At 51.7% G+C, this 23,685-nt stretch overlaps 8 protein-coding genes across 8 annotated transcripts; 4 read left to right on the forward strand and 4 right to left on the reverse strand.

The window, feature by feature from the left end:
- Positions 1 to 476: 476 nt before the first annotated feature.
- Positions 477 to 2,144, reverse strand: PtrM4_080960 (Apt, Adenine-guanine phosphoribosyltransferase and related PRPP-binding protein; the record flags this gene model as incomplete). Its single annotated transcript, XM_001940965.2, has 3 exons — positions 477 to 634; positions 691 to 1,174; positions 2,073 to 2,144. 3 exons carry the CDS (start codon positions 2,142 to 2,144, stop codon positions 477 to 479), a joined length of 714 nt encoding a protein of 237 aa, XP_001941000.2.
- A 579-nt stretch (positions 2,145 to 2,723) lies between these two features.
- On the reverse strand, positions 2,724 to 4,856 carry PtrM4_080970 (PurM, Phosphoribosylaminoimidazole (AIR) synthetase; the record flags this gene model as incomplete). The annotated part of the gene is made up of 1 exon (XM_001940966.2): positions 2,724 to 4,856. The coding sequence occupies one exon, from the start codon at positions 4,854 to 4,856 to the stop codon at positions 2,724 to 2,726; it is 2,133 nt and encodes a 710-aa protein (XP_001941001.2).
- Positions 4,857 to 5,836: 980 nt separating this feature from the next.
- PtrM4_080980 (SpoVK, ATPase AAA+ class) lies at positions 5,837 to 8,020 on the forward strand (the record flags this gene model as incomplete). The annotated part of the gene is made up of 1 exon (XM_001940967.2): positions 5,837 to 8,020. One exon carries the CDS (start codon positions 5,837 to 5,839, stop codon positions 8,018 to 8,020), a length of 2,184 nt encoding a protein of 727 aa, XP_001941002.1.
- Positions 8,021 to 10,146: 2,126 nt separating this feature from the next.
- Positions 10,147 to 10,586, forward strand: PtrM4_080990 (uncharacterized protein; the record flags this gene model as incomplete). The annotated part of the gene is made up of 2 exons (XM_001940968.2): positions 10,147 to 10,264; positions 10,378 to 10,586. 2 exons carry the CDS (start codon positions 10,147 to 10,149, stop codon positions 10,584 to 10,586), a joined length of 327 nt encoding a protein of 108 aa, XP_001941003.2.
- Positions 10,587 to 11,318: 732 nt separating this feature from the next.
- PtrM4_081000 (uncharacterized protein) lies at positions 11,319 to 12,806 on the reverse strand (the record flags this gene model as incomplete). Its single annotated transcript, XM_001940969.1, has 1 exon — positions 11,319 to 12,806. One exon carries the CDS (start codon positions 12,804 to 12,806, stop codon positions 11,319 to 11,321), a length of 1,488 nt encoding a protein of 495 aa, XP_001941004.1.
- A 2,696-nt stretch (positions 12,807 to 15,502) lies between these two features.
- Positions 15,503 to 17,506, forward strand: PtrM4_081010 (ProP, Permease major facilitator superfamily; the record flags this gene model as incomplete). Its single annotated transcript, XM_001940970.1, has 3 exons — positions 15,503 to 16,319; positions 16,376 to 16,502; positions 16,555 to 17,506. 3 exons carry the CDS (start codon positions 15,503 to 15,505, stop codon positions 17,504 to 17,506), a joined length of 1,896 nt encoding a protein of 631 aa, XP_001941005.1.
- Positions 17,507 to 19,183: 1,677 nt separating this feature from the next.
- Positions 19,184 to 19,855, forward strand: PtrM4_081020 (Abhydrolase-3 multi-domain protein; the record flags this gene model as incomplete). The annotated part of the gene is made up of 2 exons (XM_066106452.1): positions 19,184 to 19,210; positions 19,292 to 19,855. The coding sequence occupies 2 exons, from the start codon at positions 19,184 to 19,186 to the stop codon at positions 19,853 to 19,855; spliced, it is 591 nt and encodes a 196-aa protein (XP_065963390.1).
- A 906-nt stretch (positions 19,856 to 20,761) lies between these two features.
- PtrM4_081030 (TenA, putative transcription activator) lies at positions 20,762 to 22,311 on the reverse strand (the record flags this gene model as incomplete). Its single annotated transcript, XM_066106453.1, has 3 exons — positions 20,762 to 20,767; positions 20,818 to 21,447; positions 21,496 to 22,311. The coding sequence occupies 3 exons, from the start codon at positions 22,309 to 22,311 to the stop codon at positions 20,762 to 20,764; spliced, it is 1,452 nt and encodes a 483-aa protein (XP_065963391.1).
- Between the last annotated feature and the right edge of the window lie 1,374 nt (positions 22,312 to 23,685).

Raw genomic sequence — 23,685 nt, forward strand, 5'->3', positions numbered from 1 at the left:
GCAGGGTGCCCGTTTAGCGCCAGGCAGCATGGAGGGGTAAGTCAAGAACTTTTTTTTGCCCTTTTCTTTTTGGTTTGGCTGGGTTAGCTAGGTATGCATGACATGAGAGGGGGAAATGGAAGGAAGTTTTGCGACGGAAAATGGGTGTAAGATGGATAACTTTTATGCTGCTGTTGTTTGTGTAGGTGCGGGGGAGTTTATATAATTTACATATATAATGTGGTGTTTTCTGTTTTCTGTTTTGTGTTTTTTTTGGGCTGCGAAAATTGTAGTGTGGAGATTCTCGTCGTTCTGCTGCTATAACGTTATCGTCGCGTTATCGTTGTTCATCTGTCGATTCCCGCCCTTCCCGCGCGTGTCCGTTGTGATAACCAGCCCCGCCAACGCCGCCCATGATGCAATTCCGGTCTATAATGTCGTCTATGTGAATGGCGAAGATATGTTCCAGATTTGATGGAAAGATCAGATAAACGCCCTTACTGCTTGAGCGCTTCCTGTTTCGCAAGCAGTGTGTATACGGGTGCGTCGAGCTTGTCGCGACCCTTGAGGAAGGGCTCTTCGTCAATGAAGAGATATCCCATGGTTTCTCCGCCGAGTTTCTTCACGAGTAAACCGGCTGCTGCGGCAGAACCACCTACAAGTCGATTAGCATCCCATGTCCCTGCGTCAAAAAGGCGAAACCAGACGTACCTGTCGCAATAATGTCGTCAACAATCAAAACCTTTTGGCCCGCCTTTACGGCATCGGCTTGCATTTGGAAGAAATCAGACCCGTACTCCTTGAGATATTCAGCCGTCTCGCACGGTCCCGGGAGCTTCCCCCTCTTCCGGACGGGCACAAAACTCGCGCCCAGTCTCAGGGCCAGGCTGGGTCCAAAGAGGAAGCCCCGCGCATCCAGTCCAACAACAACGTCGGGCTTGCCGGCTGATCCGAATTGCTGCGAAACAGCCAGCTCGAGCGAGCGCACCAGGCCCTCGTGTAATTGGGGGTTCGCAAAGATGGGCATAATGTCCTCGAACAGGATTCCCGGTTGCGGGAAGTCCGGGAACTGGCGGAGCGAGGCCTTCAGCGTGCTCTTAAGACTGGCGAGTTCGGCGGCGGGGGAGGGATGGGGGGTGGAGAGTCCTCCTTGGGAGGTGGCATGGTCGTTGCTCTGGAGAGTTGGGTCGGGCTTCTGCGGGGGAGGGTGTGCGGCGGTTGCGTCGGCTTTGAGTGGTGGGTTGGCTGGGGTGGTGGTGTTGATGGGGTGCGTCGAGTGGGCAGCGACGTCGTGGGGAGCGGTCATTGTGAAGAAAGAGAGGAGAAGGGGGAATAAGTAGATAGATAGGTCAGACAAAAAGATAGGGCTAGGTTGGTGCCGTGTGGGTGGTCAAGGCTGCTGCACTGTGATGCTGTCAGCTTTCGGGGTGCGTGGGCGTGTGTTCGGGACGAGGGCTAGAAGGGCTGGCTTGGCTTGGTCGCTCCGAGTACCCAGCGCAGTTCCGTCTGAAAAAAAAAGTTGGCCCTGGTAGCCCTGGTAGGTATGGGTAGGCGTCTGGCAAACGGTCCGCCTAGGCCAATACACACGGTTTACCCCTACGCCCCACCTCGACAACCACCATGGCGAATAGACGGACAGGTGCGAGTCGTGGCGCCCCCCGCCTACCCTTCAGCCGCCCAGCAACACGTTTCCATCTGGTTGCCTATACACCACCACTGTTCTCCAAGTGGCAGCTCCGTCTTATCGCATGGATGGCCGCCCTGTCCATCGTATCACCCTGGCCCACAAAGCTGTCTGGCGGCCGCCCAGGTGACGCAGACTCGTTATCGGGACAGAGCCATGCCGACATGATTTCACATGTCGACGTCAGGAAGAGGGAGGTACGGCCTGTGGGAGTCATACTTGAGCGCCAAAGTCCGTCTCAACAGAATCTAGAACCCACGCGTTTGGGTTGCTATATTGCGACCGAGTCCGTAGCACCTCTCCCCCGCACCCATCTTCGCCCTGTTCCAACATGTCAACCAAAAATCCGCAATCTATTACTCAATACCACCCGTCAAGCCAAACAGCGCCCGCCCTTGTAGCCACGCACCTTGCTGGCGCCAAAATCCGACCATGGCGCAATGGTCGCGTACTCGTTGCAAGACGCTTTGGCCGTCTCCATGTCTCAGCTGAGTATCCTGCCACATCGGGCTAGCGTGCAACGTGACATACCGACAATCCATTATTCCCCAAACATCTGTCATTAGCAGAGCATGTCTTGACGCGTCCTCACATCATCTTGTCTCCACAATAAGCCGTGATATGCAGATGCATATGCCTCCTCCAAGGAACACTGTGAGCGTCGTAGCGTCCCAGCGCCCTTCTCTCACCACCCCGTCTGCTCAAACATCGCGCCATACCACGACTCGGAATTCCCCAATCCAGCCGCGGCTAACACGAACACTGCATTCTAGGTACCAAGCACCACGCTCTTTGTCTGGGATTCCCCGTCTAAAGCGCGCGTATTGCTCACGTATAAGCATTCCTTGGAATTAAGACAGCACAGGTGGATTTGGACTTGCTCTAGAACTTGAAGAAAAGGTGGGTATATTCGTTTGATATGCCGCTGCAACCGCCGCGGCTCCCAATCGCCAGACCTGTAGCGTCCTGAGTATATGTAACCTTCATACATCATATCATGGCTTTTGCTTCCGGTCTGCTACGTATGCAGACACCTGCTACAAGGTGGAGACATGGTTTCTCAACCCCAAACATTCATGTTTGTCACAATGCAGTCCTCATCCACCTTCTTTTTCAAACACCCCACCACGTACACCTCTTCTTTCTCCCTCTGCAACAGATCTATGGTTTTTTGGACTTTCTCCTGGCTGACGACAAGTACCATACCGAGACCCGTGTTAAAGGTTCTCGCGAATTCGGTATGCTCCATTCGGCCCGCACTCTTCAGCCACTTGAACACGGCGGGAAGAGGCCACGATTTCGCATCCAGCTCGGCAGCTAGCGTCTTCGGAAGCATGCGAGGAATGTTCTCGAGTAGACCGCCGCCAGTAATGTGGGCCATACCCTTGATCAGACCCTCTTTGGTCGCAGCTAGGAGCGGTTTCACGTAGATCTTTGTTGGGGTTAGAAGCGCGGTTCCGATATTCTCACCACTGCTCCATGGGCATGTATCCGAGTACGACATGCCCTGTGCCTCGACAATTCTTCGGACTAGAGAAAAGCCGTTGGAGTGGACACCGCTCGATGCCATACCGAGAAGGACGTCTCCTTCCTCCATAGATGCCGTGTCTGGTAATATCGTTGCACCTTGTTTGATCGCGCCAATGGCTGCCCCGCCCGCATCATATTCGCCTTTTTGATAGATACCGGGCATCTCCGCAGTCTCACCACCGACCAGAGCACATGCAGATTGTCGGCAACCATTAGCGACACCCTCAACAAACTTTGCAGCGCCTTCGACGTCAAGCTTGCTGCAAGCGTAGTAATCGAGAAACATCAAAGGTTCTGCACCTTGGACTACCAGGTCGTTGACATTCATGGCGACCAGATCAATACCCACAGTGTCGTGCTTGCCCATCTCGAAAGCGATCTTGACTTTTGTGCCGATACCATCAATAGCACCTACAAGTATCGGTGCCTCTTTGTAGCCAGCTGCCTGCAAGTCAAGCAGCCCACCAAAGCCACCAATGTTTCCATCAGCTCCAGGTCGCCTGGTGCTTGCAGTCAAGGCCTTGATCTGCTTGACGAGCTGGTTGCCCGCATCTATGCTGACTCCAGACGACGCGTACGTCAATGCCTCGCCGGCTGGTTGTGATGTGGTAGATGGGTGGGTCACGGTGGTGCCCTCGGTAGCCGGCTCCAACAATTTCCAGTCACATGTTATGCCCTCCTTCTTGAATTCTTGCAGTAGGTGGTCTGCTATCTTGTCAAAGTTATCGGTCGCGAGCGCAAGTATAGTAGGTCCAGCACCTGAGAGGCAGATTCCAAGCAGGCCTGGATGCGATTGGGGGGTGACGGATTGTAGGATTTCGGTAAGACCGGGGATGAGGCCACTGCGGTATGGCTGGTGGAGTTTGTCTTGCATGGCTGTGTAGATCATGTCGGGGTCTGGTGTGGGTTGTCCGAGCGCAGTCGTAAGGACAGCCAACCGCTGCATGTTGAAGATGGCATCCTTCCGGGAGTACGACTCTGGCAGTACTGCGCGCGCCTTTGCCGTTGACACCTCAAACTGCGGTATTATGCATACGCACTTGATGGTGGGCGACCAGTTAAACTTTGTGTAGTGTCCAATGTTGAGGGGAGGCTCGGGTGGTCGCAAACCCGTATCTACACCTCCCGCGGGCTGTGGCAGAACTTCACTGAGGGGAATTTCAAGTCTCTCCGTGTCTTCAGGCGACAGCTCATTGAGGTAGGTGCCGACAAAGCCTCCATACAGCGCCGCTGCGACATTGTCTGGGTGTCGCTCCTCCATCAGGCAGTAGTCGAGCATGCGCGCCCTCGATAGTTTGAGGTTGCCTACTTCATTTGCCAGGAATACACCCCCCACGATGGCAGCCGCCGAAGACCCCAATCCTCTTCCCAACGGTATCGGGTTCTTCACGTGTACGTGGGTTTCGGCGGGGAAGTTGCGAATGCCATGGCAGCGGAGGACGTATACGGCAGTGCGGGTAATGAGGTTGTCCTGTGCGACAAGGGGTACATCTTCGGCGCCTACACCTTCGTATGTGATTTTGCAATTCAGAGAGTGTTCTGACGCATCCTTCTTGGTGACTGTGACTTGTAGTTCAAGGTAAAGGTTGAGCGCAAGACCAATGACGTCAAAGCCAGGTCCAATATTTGCCGAAGAACAAGGGATCTTGATATGAGTAGCCATATTAGACTACAGTGAGACTTGACGTGAATATCTCTTGTGTGCCGCGCGAAAACGAAATGTTCAGCGCATGGAAAATGAAAAAAAGTGGCGTGTAAACGCCGACGCCGGCGGCGGGGTACTCTGCTGCACCGCCACACCTGTCCGCAACAGGAACTGTTGGCTGTCAGCTGTCAGCTTCTTCCGTCTCATCCCGTTTACGATTCACTTGGGTGTCATGAAATACTTGAACAGTGCCTAATAGGCGTGTCTGGCGACTACCATGTTCTTTTTACACTAGTATGTCAAGTATCTTATGACACTCCCCGGTGGTTTACTTTATGACAACCAAATCCAAGTCTGTGTAGAATTTATCGAGCACCTGCTAAGATGCTACTATTACTACTGGTCTATTCCAGCCCAAACTCATCTCAAGATAGCCCGAAAGCAACGTGTCGGATCTGAGGTGTGTGCCAGCATCGCCGCAACGCCACCGCTTGCAGCTGTGCCACCTGAGATTGCCAGCGCAATTTCAAGACAATTGCTGCGTTTTCCCCGCGGGCACCTATCAAAACCTTCTATACATACTTGACAGTATGAGTAAGCACCTATGGGCGTGTCTAGCGACTACAGCAGCCTGTATGTTAAGTATTTCGTGTCATCCGAAGTGTTGACAAGGCTGCAGTTGCTACAGTAGGCCCGGAGCGTTTTCAGTAATAGCGCCTCGTCCAGGCAGCAGGACAGTTTCAGCCTCACCGGTACCTCCTTCTACAAAACCCTTGGACAACCCCCCCCCAATCTCAATCGCCTTCACTTCTCATACTCAACGACGTGAGCGAGAATTATCCACGCCCCAGGCTTCTATCGGGGCATTCATATCCTTCACTTCTTTTTTTGAACAGTCTATCGCTCCCCAATCGAGGTCATCTTCCATGACCATGTGCGACTCAGCCACAGAACAAAAGCAGGTGTTCGCTCAGCAGGTGGATTGTTTGCGGAGCGTCATGAAACTGGAGAATAAAGATATCTCACATCACTCACCGGACTCATCTGACTCATCCGAAGAGGACTCACCTCAGCAGAAGGTCAAGGTTAACAGCGTTAAGCATGTTCTCGTTAATGGCAAAGGAAAACCAAAGCCCTATACAGAGACAGAGAATGGGACCAAGGCCAACGAAGATCCCTGTGACCCGGGCATGAAGACGGGCCTCAAGCACCTCTACTCCGGCAAGGAAGACAAGAAAGGCCGGTTTCAATGGCAAGAGGAGATCCCCGAAGACGTTGGTGATCCAGTGGAAAACGACGAAACTGCGAAATGGGCGCTGCTCGTGCGCAATGTCAAGGTCTACAATGACCCCCGACGTGTCCTGTCTATCCACTCCATCGTCGTTCAGAGCCCGCTACTCAAAGATATGCTCGCTGGTGTACTTAAAAACTATCCTGGCGTCACCGTGGGTCTTACGCGCCTCGAGTTCAGCGGCAAATTCGAACCTCTGATCCATAGATGGGTAGAGCTTCAGGAAGCCATCGCCAAATTGGGCGGGGACACGGAAGATCAGCGCACAACCAAAGCGCATGCAGAACTTCTCAAGGATGTCCTCACCAAGGAGTTCAAGACTATGATCGACACTTCCCAAGATATGAAGAGTAAGCGGGTCATGACATATGAGCATCTCTGGACCTTGTTCCAGCCTGGAGTGACTGTGTTTTCGAGGCAAGACGGCCAAGAAACAGCCATGACTCTGGTCGAGACACGTTATGGTCAAGATGCCAAGGGCGCTCCTTGCTTCTGGGCGACGTGCAAGTACGTTGATTGGGACGGCGCTAGGTTTGGCACTAACAAGATCAATCTCTCCGTCGCTGCATATACTGGTACTCGCGCCATCACTTCGCTGCGCGTATATCCCCTTCAATTCCATCCAGAAGGCGATGCCATTCGTACGCGTCTTATCGAGCGTGGTGCTAAAGCTGAGGCGCTTGCTGGTGCCAACTATACAGCATACCAAGGTGTCGCTTGGAGGCAGGGCGGGTTTGGAAACAAGGATAAGTACAACGTCAAAGGCCGAATTGTCATCGACACCTATGGCTGGAATCGTTTCAACCCTACCCATTCCATCTTTGTTTCACCGCTCAATTGGAAAGAGCCGACTCCTATGTCACTTCGTAATATGCATGGTCTTCGAGAATATTCATATGGCGAGGGCAATAATGATGATGGTAATGAAGACTATGAATATGAAGAGGACGACTGCGGGATGCCTATGGACGGCGCTTTTGCCGACGAGGAGGACGCTGCTAAGCACGTGCCCTTGACAGACGAACAAAAACTCATCTGCTCTCCACTTCTCCGTGGTTACAGTCTGAAGAACAAGCTCTGGCTCAACTTCTTCGTTGGCTGTGTTAGGGATATCGAATGGCAAACGGATGCCTTTGATCGTCTCGTCTTACCTAGGAACCAAAAAGAGCTGATCCTAGGTTTCACCGAATCTCAACGCAAGTTCCGAGATACCTTTGACGATGTCATAGAAGGCAAGGGCAAGGGCATGATTATCCTGCTCTGTGGACCTCCAGGTGTAGGCAAGACTCTCACAAGCGAATCAGTAGCAGAGGAAATGAAGGTCCCTCTTTACATGATGAGCGCTGGAGACCTCGGCTTTGACCCCCGCAAGGTCGAAACAAAACTCCAAGATATCCTCGAAATGTGCAGTCGCTGGAACGCCGTCCTCCTGCTCGACGAAGCAGACGTCTTTCTAGAACAACGTTCCCTTCACGAGCTCGAGCGCAATAAACTCGTCTCCATCTTCCTCCGCGTCCTGGAATACTACGAAGGCACCATGTTCCTCACCACCAACCGCGTCCAAACTTTCGACCCGGCATTTCAGTCGCGCATCCACATCTCGCTCGATTACCCCGGCCTCACCGTCGAATCGCGCAAGACGGTCTGGAAGAACTTTTTGGAGTCATCATCGCAGGATCACGAGATTTCCAAAGCTCAGCTCACGGAGCTCGCGCGTATGGACCTGAATGGTCGCCAGATCAAGAATATTCTCAAGATTGCTAGGTTGCTGGCTAGTCGTAAGGAGGAGAAGCTTAGTCTTGATCATATCACTACTACTATGGATGTTACGCAGCATCTGCATAACGAGACTCAATTCAGCGAGCGTACAAAGGGGACTTTGTATGGGTAGGGTGTTTTGGGTGGGCTCTGGTGCACATGCGAGTTCCATTCCGTTTTTAAAAGCTGCTTTTTTTAGGTAGTTCAAGGTCTTGCGTTCCTTATTTTGTATATAGAGGCGTGGATGGGAGGGTATTGAACTTGAGAGGCAGGTCTCGAGGCCTGTACTGCTAGTCTTGAGATCCAACATATGTGTTTGCTCATAATCTTCCAGGACCATCTTGGCTCATACTTGTCTCAAAGAAATTTTTTTCGTGTACAGGGAGATTGATATCTGATTGTCACAACAAGACCCCTCACTTCATGCACTTGTTCCCTATCCTAAGTTAAGTCACTCAGTTCCATATCTTGTGTTAGCTGGTTTTCTCAACTTCCTTCGCTACATACCTATCTCATTTTCCAGCCGAGTACCTCTATTTGACATTTACTTGTACCTTATCTCACTCTCTACCGTATCCGCCACCTAATCATTTCACCAAAATCTAGAGCTGCTAGCCTCTGCTTAATATTCTAATTTCATCATTCGCTCAAAAGGGCAATCCGGGGGTTTTAATACACATCCGTGACCCTAAATGCGATGATGCAAAGCCATACTTACAACTTGTCTTGCTAATCTAGATCTATTCCGTTATATTTACTTTGGGTGCTAGTGTATCTTTGCTCTGCTCATCGTATAAACGTCTACATATCTCATTCTAGAATCTGATATCTACTACTCTCAACCAGACTAGGAAAACTGCAATCGCCTATTGCCCGGCGTGAATAAGGTGCTAATCATGTGGAGGATCGGCAAGAACGTAGTTAGTGGAAAAAGGTAGTTAGCTAGATGCCTTATATACTATCGCGTTCGCTTGAGATCTCTAGGCAGTATTTTCTCGTCAGTGTACGGATACTATGTACAGTTCTTTGTTAGTGTTAGATACACAAGATGATTTCTTAATTACTCAAAAACGTTTTAAATGGTTTTGATGCTTCCAGGTGAGAGATCAAACGACGTAGACCCTGATTTGAGTGAGGGGGGCACCTTTGCCTTCACCCGTAGTTTCCCAGTCCATATGTGGCCTAGCGCCATTATATCAGGTGGCATCATTGTGCCTATCGCAACACCCCGCATGGTCTTTTGCGACACCAAACCACTCAATTTTACCACGTGCAATGATGTCGGAAGAGCAGGCTCGCCAGCAAGCGCGCAACGCGCCCAGCCATGCGAATACTCCTGCGCGGCACCGTCGCATCGCCCCACAAGTTCCGAACATGCTACCGATGAATATAGCGGGATCATTTGGAGGCAGCATTGCCCTTCCACCCGCAGCCCCACGCTCGATCGACAGACCTAACCATCCAACCTTTGTAAGAAGTGGTTATTTTTCCTCGAATCCGTATCCGACCCTATCGCGGGACCCAACAGATAGGCTTCCATTTGGTATTACTAGCAGTCACATAGATACCGCATTAGTTGGGAAGAGTAACCACATGGCATCGTTGACGCAGACGCCGCTTCCTGGGCTCCAGCATAGGTCACCGTATGGGGCATCAAATGCGCCACCACAGACTCCATTCCGGATCCCCCAGCAAGCTATCGCTCCCGGATTCCCACGGTCACACTCGTTAGCATTATCGAATTCTTTTACAACAGAGACAAAAAAGAATCACTATAACGGAGTTGAGAAGGAAAAGGCAGACAAGCCACCCCATGTTCCATACACACCAGTGGCAGGAGCTTCTCGTGTCCCGTCGAACGACGTTGGTAGAAAGGCACCGCTCATGAAAGATTCACCCATGGAAGATCCCTCAACTAACGGGTTGCGGAAGTTGGCCATGGTGGAGCAAGCACGATCAACCAGGGAACCAACAGCGCCCGAGGGTCCAGCACAACCCGACGCTATTATACCGATACCTAAACCGAGTGTCCGTGGACAGGGCTCGTTGAAAAGAAGCCACCCTAATCAGAACAGTAGCCGTAGTAAAATCTCTCGCAAGGTATCGACCAGCAAAGACCATATTAAGGATAACGATTTGGACGCCGACGGTGATACCGACGAAGAGTACATGCCCACGAAATCTCCAAACCAAGCAACACACGTTTCGCCTACGTCCATTGTATCCATAAATAAAATAAAATCCGGGTCATCCACGACCATGGCATCTACACATCAGCCAACAGCCGAATCATCGACGCCCGTAGAGCCTGCGCCTCTGCGTCCAAGATACACATACGTAACAGCAGCCAAGCTTGTAGGCACAGAAAAAGCCCTCGGTAAGTCCCTCTAAAGACACACACATACACATCCTTTCATCGTATATAATCTATACCTTTACCCCCACCTCTACCCTACCAACAAATCTAACATGTTTCTCCTGCACCACTAGGTCCAAACTGGAATAAATTCGTCCGCCTAGTAGAAGATCTGGTATTGGAAAAAATCTCAACACGCCAATTTGAAGCACAGGCAAAGATTATGTTCGCAAGTTCGGATGCTCTCCGCAATCACATTGTTGCAATTATCATTAACGAGATGATCTTGCCCAAGATGGAGGAAGATAGGCTGCTCCAGCTTGAGGATCAGGGACAAGAATAGGTGTTTGCGTGTGTGTGTGGGGGGGGGGGGGGGGGGGGCGTTATCGGGTGGGCTCGGTACCGGAGTTATTGTGCACTTAGTGTCACGTGGTCGCGGCGATGTGCGATGTTTCGTGCCATGTAGATGGTATCTGGGAGGCTGGTCTCTATGCCTTGAAGACGAGGATATTAATACGTGAGAAGTCTCTCTAGAGAGACCTTTTTGGGTAGATTAATGCAGGCTCGTCTCAGTCACGATATTTATGGTTTCAATGTGATGGAGTGAGGAATACAACCAAAATGTTATGGATAGGATAATTTCGAAGTCAAACCCATCATCATCAGACCTTTGGGATCATACAGTTAGAAAATGGCGCAAATAGGTCTCAGATTCAGAGCTAAACGTCTTGTGACAATCCTACGTCGAGTAGGTGCCCGACCCGAAGAAATCGGTATCCGCTACGCCTCGCATGTTCCTCTGGAAAGACAAGTGTAACGGTGTGAGGAGAGGAGGAGGACTGCGTTGCATTGTATAGCTATGGAGAAGCTGCAGCTATATAGGTGTGTGTGATGAAAAAGTGTGGTAGCGATAGCCGTACCCAACTCTCACCCAAGTCGGTCTTGGCAAGTCCCAAACCGTTACAACAAGTACTGCCCAATCCCCTGTACCTGGGCGCAAAGTTTGGTAAAGTACCCGCTCATCGTCTATCCCCCATGCTTCTTCGCCATATCCAACAAACTTATCATCAACATCTTAGCTGCTATTATCATCTCTAGCATCCTTGCTCTCCTTCTTCAGCCTCTTAGCTGCGCTATCATCCACTGTGTCATCACTCTCCGTGTTCAGTCCCTCAGCCGCGTCATCATCGTACCCAGCACCATCGCTCTCTCTCGACCTCTTAACATTTCTTTCAGTCACAGGCCAGTCCAGAAATTCACATAACCGATCCACATTAAGCACCTCTTCGCTCATCTGATCGCGAAATTTACATATCACGGTATCGGCTTTCAGAAACCTTTTTCTAATCGACGTCGAGCTCATCTCGGGGAACAAGGTTGGCGAGTTTGGATCCTGGGTGCTGGGAATGAAGAGGAGATGGGCATCCAGTTCCTGCTCTTGTTCTCCCCATTCCCGTGTCATCTGTTCCACTACGGGGTAGATGTATTGACACTGTTTTGGGAGCTTTGGGGCGGCGTGGCAGCGGGAAAGGAGAATATCAGGTCTTGTGGCGGGGCTCATATCGTGGTGTCGGTAATCAGGTGGTAGTGGCCTGCCTTTGTCGTCGAAAGCTTCTGGAAACACCTTTCTCATCTTGTGGCAAGGCCAGCACGGCCAACACTTTGGCTTTTCTTCCTCTTCACTCTCCCACCGCAAATCCTCTTGCGGAACGTCTTCCCATGGCCCACAGCCGTGTAATTTTCGCAACTGAGGTTCCTTGACTCCATTAGACTCTGCGAAGGGAACCGGCCTCGTGATACTACTAGTAATTCGTGTAGGTATGTTTTTGTCCCATATCATACCAAGTGAGTATGCATACTCTGCACCAGATAGCTCCAAGAAAGATATTTTGAACCCGTCATTTTCTACTGACACCTTGAGAAGGTCAATGAACGATGACATGTTTCTATGACCCCCACCCGGAAATATCCAGGAGAATCGGCTCAAGAGATCGTCTTGCCAGAGCTCAGATCGCTGAGAATACGTCAGGCGGAAGTTTCTTCCATCTGCGTTTGATAGGTAGCTTTTGCCCGACAAGGTTCTTACGGGTAGTATCAGGGCGGCGATGGTGGAAGCATCTGTTGAGAAATACGTATGCGAAAGAAGTGCGGCATGGCCTGCGTGCGGCGGGTTGAAGGCGCCGCAGTATATGATGATCTTGTTTTCGCGGTCGCTGCGGAGGGTGGGAGATTCTGAGTCTGGGAAGCTACGGAAAACTGGCGTAGTACGCGTGGGGAGAAGATGGCTTATCTTAGCTTCGGTGCTGAGAATGTAGGTCTCTAAAGGAGCGGTTTTGACGTCGGAAGGGGAGCTGGCGATAGGTGTTGGGGATGTGCTAGTGGCAGCTTTGGACGAGACGTCGTTTCCTAAAGTCGAGGAGCTCAAGGCGGAGTTTGCTTGGGGTGTATCGTCGCGGCTTGGTTCCTCGTGCTGAGAATTCTCTATCACGTTAGTGGGTTTTTGCGCTGAGTCTGCATGGAGTGTATCGCCGCGGCTTGACTCCTCGTGCTGAGGGTTCTCCATTATGACAGTGGTGTTCCGTGCTGCGGTCTGTTCTGGGTTGTTTACGTTTTCAAGTCTACCTAGCTACAGGTACCTGATATGGCAGCCTAGGTACGACCACGGCATGGCCCATGCTCACCAATGAGAGCCTAATAATTTGTATGCAAGCACATATCCGAGTGAACCATGTCCTGAGCAATGTAGTTTCTGTCTCGCGTGAAAGGCCATATGGTAGCGACAACGCTGGTACCATGGCACAGTCGACTTTACAGCGGGGCATCCTCAAAACTCCCGCATTTAAAAGTCTTCAAATGATCAGATCGAAGCAGCAAATTTGTTATAGGGGAGAACCAAACGCCTGTATGTAAGCACATATGCGAGTGAGTTATGTCATGAGCAATGTAGTTTGATCCCGTGTGAAAGGCCGAGATAGAGCTGCAGTTGCGATACTCAGTGATGCATATATTGGCCAAGCTTTTGACGAGCTCGAACTGTTATTGATTATGTGTAGGCAAGAGCCGAAAAAGCTCGGTGGAAGTCTCATCAAAATCGTGTAAGCGAAAGTACCACGGTTCGGGAAGCATCGCAAGTCTATTTGTCCTTTCGCAAAGCATTGCTAGTCTTGCTTTTTCGCAGTGTGTAAGCTTCATTTCTAGTTTGCATTCTGCTACTACGGCTTGTTTTTCAATCAATCGTAATTGTAGTCAAGTCTTGCAGTATGAGAGAAGAAATTGGAGATGGATGATGACGAAAAATCATGAAAGGAGCGAAAATCAAATCCATGCCAGCAAACAGCAGGTGTAGTTCTCGTTTTCCGCACAGTCAGTTTGGCATGTTATGTACCTGAAGCTGTTCTCAGAGTATCAGTTTGCTGAAGTTGATGCGCGACATGGTTCACGCTGATAGATCCTATTATGCCCCTTCCCTTTGTTACTTAAGTGTTTTTGGGTCATAGCAAGTCAAGTTAAAAGGCGTGACCTTGGGTAGTAGTCGGAGGTAGCCGAGACTAACAACACGGAGTACGGACACGGCGTACGGGTGGCGCGAACAACTTGTAAATTTAGCCTCATCTTGAACAGAACTATTGAAAAGCGGGTCGTAACGGAGAAGCTTGTCGGGACGGTAGTTTGGGTTCAAGAGTAGTTGTTTTGGTGGCGGTCAGTGATGCAGCCCAAAGAGGCAATCCGAGCAGCGGCTAGCGCGCCGAGGCCCACTCCAACGAGCCTCACACGTTCGAGACACTGCGTCGCGTGTACTGTGTGGGGTCTAACTGACAGGCGCACTCAAGTGCCGATGCAGGTATCGGTGTCAGTATCCGGTTGCGCTAGCCAAGGAAGTGAAAAAGTATACAAGGAAATGGTGCTGGATGACTTGGTAGGTCTTGCGTGGTTTATAACAGCTGTCGCAGGTGAGTAGATAGATACAACGGAGACCTTGTACATGGACTCTCGGTTGCAAACACGTGAAGAGAAGTTTTTTCTCCGTTGGGGACCAGCGACCCACCAATATAACCTGGAGTAAGCGCGTGGAGGAAATGGTGGAGTCTCCACCAGGAGTCAGTGCGGTTGGAACATGAGCCCACATTTCTACCCAACCCCAGACCGTGCACAGCTTCGTCTAGAGCTAAGAACCTGGAGTGTTGGGACAAGACAAGGCAAGATGGCCAAGCCGTTGCCGCGCGTACGCTATGGAGCTGGTCGGTCTGGGTGAAGCTTGCCACGACGTTTCTTTTGGCGGAAGTGGTGATGCAAAGTCAACCGTGTCGTGGGCTTGTTTGTGAGCAGCGAGGCAGCTCAATGCCGGCAAGACAATGAGATGAGGCGTCTTTGAGTTTTGAATTGATACAATCAGCGGCTGAAAGTAGTATGGACAAGAAGACAAGTCGAGGGGTTGCGTCGGCACGGGTGACGGGTGAGGCAGCCTGTCCGCCGATCACGCCTACGCGGTGCTAGCAGGCAGGACCGACTTCCCGCTCTCGACAAGCCTCACACGGATGCCGAGATGTCCCAAGAGCCTCGCACGATTAAGCACACGTCAGCAGCTTGTTGGTGTGTGGCGCACAAGTATCTCTCTTGGCATTGCCTACTACAAGGCAATGAGGTCCGCAGATGTCAGCTGACCGTGTCCTCGATAATGACGCGCCTGAGGCGGGAGGCTGCCACCTGCAAAACAAAGAGGCAGGATGAACAAGTCAGGTCGGGTGACGGGTGCTCGGAAGGCTGCCGAGCAATGCAACGCCGTGGCTTGAACTAAGTCGGTCAGCGATTGAATCACATGTTGGGGTAACTGCAGGGATGAGGTCATAGACATCGGAATGCGCGAAGGCTGGGGTATTCACAATTAAGCGTGGCTAAGATAGCCGCCATAATCTTGTGGAGGCTTACTCCATGGGGAGAAAGAGTGGAGATCCTCATGAACGCGCTCACTAGCGCTATCATACCCCTCCTCCCACAAAGCCTTCCCGTTGGACCACATAGGCCAGGATCTGGGGTGATGCTCTGTTGTGCTGCTTGCTCTTACAATTGTCGTGCGCCGTTAAGGGTCCACTTTAGGCCTCCCTTTCACTCAGTAGTGCCTGCTCACTAGTATACTTAATAACATCGACTGCCTCAGTTCCCCCCTCCCCACCCACCGTTTGCTTTTCAACTCTGCACGCTCTCCACACCTGTCGCGACTGGTGCTACTCAACCTTGAAGCGTCTAACGTCAATCGCCAACATGGACGCAAAGGACAACGGCGTCACCCACGTTCCCGACAAGGAGGTCGCCTACCCTTCTGAGAAGGAGCCCGTTACTACTTACCCGTCTGAGAAGGAGGCTGGCTATGCACCTGAGCACATTGCTGATGCAGGCGCCCGCCGCGAGTCTGTTGCTCACAACATCGTCGAGAACCCTCTGACTCGCCAAACCAAGGCTCAATGTGTCGCCGCAGCAGAGGCATGGGCTGTCAAGCACGGTTTGGAAGGCGAAGCTGCTCTCTTTGGCAAGGCTGCTCTGGTTGCCCGCGACCCTGAACGCTTTGAGATGCTCACCGACATCAACGAGGAAGAGCGCAGTGCTCTAATCTACGAGCGCGACCACAAGTGGAACGGCCCAGTCATGCTGTGGTACTCGATCGGTCTGTGTGCCATTGGTGCCGCCACCCAGGGATGGGACCAGACTGGTTCCAACGGAGCCAACTTGTCTTTCCCCGAGGAGTTTGGTATCAACCAGGGAGCCAAGAACGAGTGGATCGTTGGTCTCATCAACGCCATCATCTTCTTGACTGCCGGTCTCATCGGTGCCTTCATTGTTGACCCCCTAAACAAGTACTTGGGTCGTAGGGGCGAGATCTGCCTCACTGCAGTCTGCCTCACCCTCACTCCAATCGGCTCCGCATGCGCCCAATCATGGCAGGGACTGTTTGCTGCACGCTTTGTCATGGGTATTGGCATTGGTGCCAAGAACGCCACTGTGCCCATCTACTCTGCTGAAATGGCCCCGCATCGAATTCGAGGTGCTTTGGTCATGTTCTGGCAGCTATGGGTTGTCATTGGTATGTCAACATATTCTTTAGCATGTGCCTGATGCATTACTAATCCAGCTCGACAGGTATTTTCCTCGGTTTCTGTGCCAATGTCATCGTCAAGGACGTTCCCAAGATTGCATGGCGTCTCCAGCTTGGCTCGGCCTTCATTCCTTCGTTCATTCTCATGATCGGCATCTACTTCTGCCCTGAGTAAGTTCTATGCCCAAGATGTCTTCGCAAAACATTGACTAACAAACCAAAGGTCTCCTCGATGGCTGATGAAGCACGGTCACGTCGCCAAGGGCTACCGCTCCATGGCGCGCCTCCGTTCGCACCCCATCATTGCTGCCCGAGACTACTACTACTCGTACGTCATCTACGAGACCGAACTCGCCGTTGCACGTGGAGCTGGTTACTTTGATCGTCTGTGGGACTGCTTCCGTGTGCCGCGCATCAGGCGTGCCAACTACGGCGCTTCGACTGTCATGTTGGCGCAGCAGATGTGTGGTATCAACATCATCTCCTTCTACAGTTCGACTATCTTCACCGATGTCGGTTACACTAACGACCAGGCCCTGTACGCGTCTCTCGGTTACGGTGCCATCCAGGTCGTCTTTACGATTCCCACGTTGTTTCTCATCGATACCAAGGGCCGTAGAACGCTTTGCATGTGGACCTTCCCTCTGATGTGCATCTTCTTGTTGGCCGCTGGTTTGTCTCTTCTTCAGCCAGAGACTGCAAGCCGAGGTGCTAAGATTGGCCCCGTGGTTCTGTTCGTCTACCTTTTCACCATTTGCTACTCGCTTGGAGAAGGCCCAGTCGCGTTCCAGTACTCTGCCGAGGTTTTCCCCACTATTCAGCGTGAACAGGGCATGGCTTGGGCTGTGTGCATCAACAACACCTTCGCCGGTATTTTGTCGCTCACCTTCCCGCGTATGCGCACTGTCATGACCTCAACGGGTGCTTTTGGTTTCTATGCCGGACTCAACCTTATTGCTTGGTTCATGATCTTCTGTTTCGTCCGCGAGACCAAGCAGCTCACGCTGGAAGAGTTGGACCAGGTCTTCAGTGTGCCGACCAAGAGCTACCTCAAGTACGAGATTACCGAGTCTGTGCCATACTTCTTCAACCACACCATCATGCGCCGGAATGTCCCCAAGCCACCGCCGATCATTGAGAAGGGCTACGCTGCCGATACTCTGCCAACGGCCTAAGTTGATTTGTCTCTCTTGTAGGGTTCATGTGTTGCGAAGCTGGAGCTTCGGTTGCCAGAATAGTTTCCCGGGTATGTTTAGTCACATTAGTCGATAGCGCCATGTAAAGCGAACGACGATCATTTCATGTCAAACTGGTTTCTCTCTTGCCGATCTCTTCTAGAAATCATGCCGTGAACTATAATTTGCTTCTAAGATCTTTCCATGCATCTAGTTCTGATGATCAATAAGTATGGGGTAGACTATATTACGCTGCCCGGCTGGTCGGTACTTCCCAAACTGGCGATGACGCATGCGGGGAAGTTGGAGAAACGTGCTAGCACTAACAACCTGACTACCGCCAACCTTGGGACTATCATTCTGGTTTCGTCTCGCTAGGTTTCAGTTACACCCCCCTTCCTTATATAGAAAGGAAATTAGCACATGTGAGTAAGGGTACCTGCGCCAAATCCTCGCTGTTTGAGGTACATGATCCTTCTATTACTAATGCATCCCGTTTTCTTAAATTCACGGACCGGATTCGTCGTCGCCGCAACGTGCCAAGCCGGCTGGACCGCAGATCGCTAATAGCATAGCATTGAAGTGGGACTAACGGTCCTGGTTCATAGAAAGGATACCCTCTAGAAAAGAGAAAGTGTGTAGCTGATCTCCAGCTACACCAAATACATCTAATATAGGAAGAAAGGCGGGCAGAGATCTGCTGGATCACTTGGTCTTGTCAACGACCGCAGATGAAAAAAAAATGGAATAAGACCTTGTCTTCCCTACGAGAGAAATCGAACTAGAAACTTCATTTCCGTAGCTCAACCTATGATGCATATTCTTACTTAGACGCATACCTTGGCACGCTATACTTATCCTCAGAGGTAGAATATCGTGACCTCGGGAAGCACAAAGTACCCACTATAAACTTCTCGGTCGTTGATACCACGCGAATATCAGCTGGTAGAGTTACGAAACACGACGTCCCGTTCCGTGTGGCACATTACACGAATAAACGATTTCCAGGTACCTGGAAATCCGAGCTCCACTTGCCAATGTGGGTTACGCTATAAGTAAAACAAGTAATAGCTCCCGATATGACTGAAGAGTCGGATGTATCTTATCCGAGTCGCGAAGGGTATATACGAAGGTACAGGGGACAGTATAACTCTTCGACACTGTTAGAAAGCGACTTTCTTGATCCTAAGACACGACCTGCAGATCACCGAAAAGTCACATGAGTACCCCGAAGCCGCAATGTCTGAAAAGCTAGTCTGGGAAAGTGGATGAGACAAGAGGGTTGCAGAGATCCAAAAAGGTATCAAGGAGCGTGAAGAAGAACTTACAGCTATCCTTCGCAATCAACCACGTAATCTGCCTAAATGGCAATACTCACCAGAAGCCAAAGCGATCACCGAAACTGCCCAAAAGGTAGCGAAAGAAAATGAGGGGTTCTTGAATCAACATATCACCCCTCTTCTCGAATGGCCGAGCAAGGAAGTTGCTGATGATGACTTCTTCTACAAAGGAACGGGGGCGAATAGCATGTTTGACCGAAGCAAAATCTAGTTTGGAGAGGAAGGATTCAACGTCTATGAGACACAGTACTCTTCCTCGGAGCGCCAAGATAAGAAGAAACTCACTGTGACTGTAATAGTTCCGAACGATATACCAGCCGGGCATAAAGCGCCTGTAATGTGGTTTTTCCATGGAGGCGGATTTGTACGTCTCAACACCCAAAACCCCTCAAGCTTTGACTATCAATACATCCAAAGGAACAAGACCAACACTAACACCCACCAGTGCACCGGCACCGCATCCTTCCACCCCTGGTTCTCTACCACTTCCCTCCGCCGCGCCAAAGCAAAACACGCCATCATCATCTCCGTAAACTACCCCCTCGGCCCCAAAGGAACTTACACAGACATTTACATCGCCCTCCAAGATTTTCTGCTCTGGTACAAACACGACGGTTCTTTCGACGCCCGCTACGAATCCTGGCCAGCTTGGCTCCTCGCCCAACACCCCCAGCAAACCTACACCATCGACAAATCCAGCGTCTACGTCGAAGCTAAAAGCGCAGGTACCTACGCCGCTGTGACAACCCTCTCGCTCAACGCGAAGAGAGACGTTGGAACGGCCATACCTATTAACGCAGCTCTGTTCCGCTCTCCCATGCTGGCGCACTATAAACGCGATATCCTTCAGCCAGACGCGGTGTCAACGTACATGGGCCACGACATGCCCTTCTCACACATCACTGCACACGTCGAAAAGATACGCGGGACAATCACGGCGCTCGAAGTCCTAGGCGTGTCACCCACATGTGTCGCTCGTCCACCACCAAAGGGGATGGTTTTTGCTTAACTCACACACGGATGTGGCAGACTTACTTCCAGCGGAACCGCGGCTTCTCTACCCTAAACGCTACAGCTCCCACTCCCAATTCAAAAGACGACCGTATAATGGATGCAATCGAACGCGCCCAAAACTGCGACCAACACGCCACTAACCCCTCACTCCTTCCCCCACTGTACATATACTAAGGTTACGACGACGCAAACTGTCCCATCGCCGACACAGAAGCGTTTGTAGCAGCGCTGCAGGATAAGAAGCTGTATGGGAACCGGTTTGAGGATGACAAATGTATGTTTTATGTGGTGAAGGCGTTGGAAAGCACGCCGGTGTGGTATGAAGGGGACAAGAGGCTGAAGTGGGAGAGGAGTGAGAGTGTGGGACATGGGTTTGGTTATTGACTTGATGAGGGGAGAGGGGCGTGGTTGAAGGGGATGTATGATTGGGTTGGGCGGTTGTGGGGTGGGAGGGGGTGAGGGGACTGTGTGTAGGGGAGGGGAGGCGTGTAGTGGTGTTGGTTAGGCTTGTTGTGTCTTCATTCTCCTTTGAGCGATGCTCGTTCTACTTCTCCTTCCTCTTCTTTTCTCTCTCAATCTTATACCCGAACGAAGGCAGGACACACACGAGAAAAACAACACTTTTTCTTCTTCATCAATGTCACTCCAGACCAATGGATATGATACAGATCTTGAACCCATCACTTGAACTATCAGTCACACGTCTAGTTTTACTCCATAGCTCCATTTTGTTTTTGATTTTTCCCCTTTCCACATGCACGACTCGACTACAACAACCAGCCGGTACTACGACGACCCTTGCCCAGCTCTAAAATTGTTATTCCGATTATCGTTGCCAACTATAGGCATATTGTCGTGGTTCCCCGGCGGCATAGATTGCCCCGAGGCCTTGGAGAGCGAGCTATTCCTCGGGTTATTGACACCGGCGTTGCGAGGTTGCGACTGAACGGAGCTGACGCTTGGGTTGCGGGTATTGCTGTTTTGAGGCGCACTCATGCCGCTGTTGATGCTAGCGTTTCGTGGCTGATTGTTCACAGGGGTACTGTTCATATTGGAGTTTACGGCTGCATTGCGGGGGTTATTGTTGCTATTGACGGGGGTTCCGTTCATGTTTGAGCTGACGCTGCTGTTTCTGGTGGCGGCGGGGTTGTTGCTGGTGTTGGGAACGGGATTGCCATGCATATTGACCATGCCGGCCGACATGTTGTTGCCATTTATGCCGATTGGCAGGCCAGTTTGCATGGCGGTGTCCACATTTGCTGCCATGGATGCCCTGGGTGGACCCATGCCTGTGTTCTCACCCTCTTCGCCCATGCCATCGACGCTCGGCCAGATGCGCTCGGCTAGCCAGCAAGTTTGGCGGAAGATTTCTTCACACCTTACCATTTCCTCTTTGCCGTCGCGTGTGGTTGTTATATTGGCGAGCTCATCGACGAGGGCGCGCGAGGCTTCGACGAATTTGCTAAAGGCGGGGGATATCCAGTTTGGCAGGAGGGCTTGGTGGAGGGCGACAATGTGGGGTTCGGCGGACATGGTGGAGACGTTTGGGGAGAAGGATGCAGCATATTGCCAGGCGCTGCGGTAGCACTGTGATGTGTTAGTTTGGGTGAGGTGTGGGATGGATTGTAGCCCTACATGCTCGGTCCCCCATAAAGCGACCATGCCTTCCAAAAGTGACGCGCTCGGACTAGTTGCGTTCACAAACATGTCAATCAGGGCGCGAGTGATGGGGGAAGGTGGGTCCATGGGCAGGACAAGGCCGTATTTTGTCGCGGTAATCTCGAAAAACTGCATCTCGCGTCGCATGTTGTTAAGGGCGGAAATGAGCAAATCCATGGTCCGATACATGGGATGGAACTGCGAGTTGGGCGTCGAAGGAAGACGGACCTTGCCCAGCAGCTGGCTCACGAAGCGCATGAAGGCGCGCTCGTAATGGCCATCCTGGACCAGCCATTGCATCAACGGTCCTACGCCTATGGAGCCGCAGCCCGAGTGAGAGAGAAACGGATGCTGGGTTGCCTGAGCAAAGGGCCCCGAGCAGATGGTCAAGAGATGCGAGGTCAGCGAGGGCGCGATATTGGGAGCCATGGCGATGTTCGGCGCAATCGGCTGGCCGTCGCGAGGCCGCTTACTATTCGGACCTCGCCGGTGTACCTGAAGGTTTGGATTTGGTTGCTGTCCATTGAGGATCTGGCTGGGGCCCGGAGCGGCCATGTTTTGCTGCTCGACGGGCGTTCCATTCTGCTGCTGTTGGGCGAGGAGGTGTGCCTGGGCCTCGGGCGAGGAGAGGTATGGCTGACACTCCTGAAGATGCTCAATCTGCCGCGTCGTGTTCTTTGCGCGCACGAAGCCGCAGTGAAGACAGCGGACTTTGTTGCATTTCGAGGGTGTGTCTTGATCCTGGAACTCTGCAAAAGCACGTCGGATGTCAGGGTTGGCATGTCTGCCCATGGCGGCCTGGCATTGTGGGGGTTAGCCTGATGGCAGCAGCAGCAACAACATGGGCGTGCGACATGATGTCGTCTCTACAGCATGCCGCATCCTCAGAACAAGGTGGGACGACATGATGATCCAAGTGGGATATGCAGAACAAGTGGAGCTCACCTCGAATCGGGCTGTCCTGATGATGTGTATTTTGTATTGTGTATTGTGTATTGTGTATTGTAACAATTGCGGGTACGGTATCGCCCCCCTCCGTGAGTATGCTAAGACTCCACAGCCGCCAGAATCCGAACTTGGCTGACGCCTCGTCAAATCAGCATGCGCATGGCCTTGTGCTTTTGACGACGCTTGCCACCGATGGAGGGACTGTTGGTTGTTTGTTCCGAAAAGCAGCGTGCGCACGCGTGATGGTACATGCGCATGGCGTTGCCATCTGTAACTAAGCGTCACTGTAAAGATATTGCTGGTAACGCGGCCACATTAGTAACCACGTTCTGTAGCATGCAGCGCCTGTGCGCCCGAAACATTTCAGTCAGCCCTGCGTAACATGGCGCGCATGAGCATGCTTTGTGTCATGTCTGCGACTAACTATACCTCGGCAACCGCACTGAGAATTAACATGGCTTCTGCCTCAAGGCTCACCCACAGTCAGGCGTGGTCATTCCATGAATTCTTGGCCGGATTTTGCAGGTTATCCGAGGGGCGCCCTCCTACCTCCATTGTCAACCAAACTTCCATGCCCACAACCACATACCAAAGATCGTCCCATCGTTCCTTGATGCAGTAAACAGTCCCGTTGGCGCGTCACGCTCGCCTCCACCAGGTTGCATCGTGATCAGAGTGATGGTCTCTTTGACTGCCAAGACAAGTATAGCAGTTGTCGGGTACATCAACTTAGTCTACATGCCCACCTCGGCCTACAATGTCTACCATGTGGCAAACGTCATGATGCCGCTAGACGTAAAAACCTCTCGAGGTCACAAGCACTCCGACTGACACGCTCATTGATCTGCTTCCGAGCTGCAACGAGTATCGCGCGATTCCCCGCCTTGGCCAAGCTTCCACCATCGGGCGCCGTCGCACGTTTACATTCGACGGATCAGGAGGAACTCGGCCAGGGATGTCTTGCATACGCGCCGGTGTCTGGGGAGGCACTCTCGTGACATGAGGAAAATGGGTAGTTTGCAGTGGGCAATGCAGAAGGCAATGTGCGGTGAAGAGACATGGGCAAGTCGTGAAGCCACCATGACGTCGCTGCGCCTTGCTCCTAGTCCTTGCTCGCTCAACTCCAGGCCTCGCCGGAAAAACCAGAAGTTGAGAAGACGTCAGTTCAGCCTTGCTTCTGCTTACTTACAGAAAACAAGCATGAGCAAGGGATTGGCA

The sequence above is a fragment of the Pyrenophora tritici-repentis genome, chromosome 3 (assembly GCF_003171515.1).
Source record: "Pyrenophora tritici-repentis strain M4 chromosome 3, whole genome shotgun sequence".
Taxonomy (NCBI): domain Eukaryota; kingdom Fungi; phylum Ascomycota; class Dothideomycetes; order Pleosporales; family Pleosporaceae; genus Pyrenophora; species Pyrenophora tritici-repentis.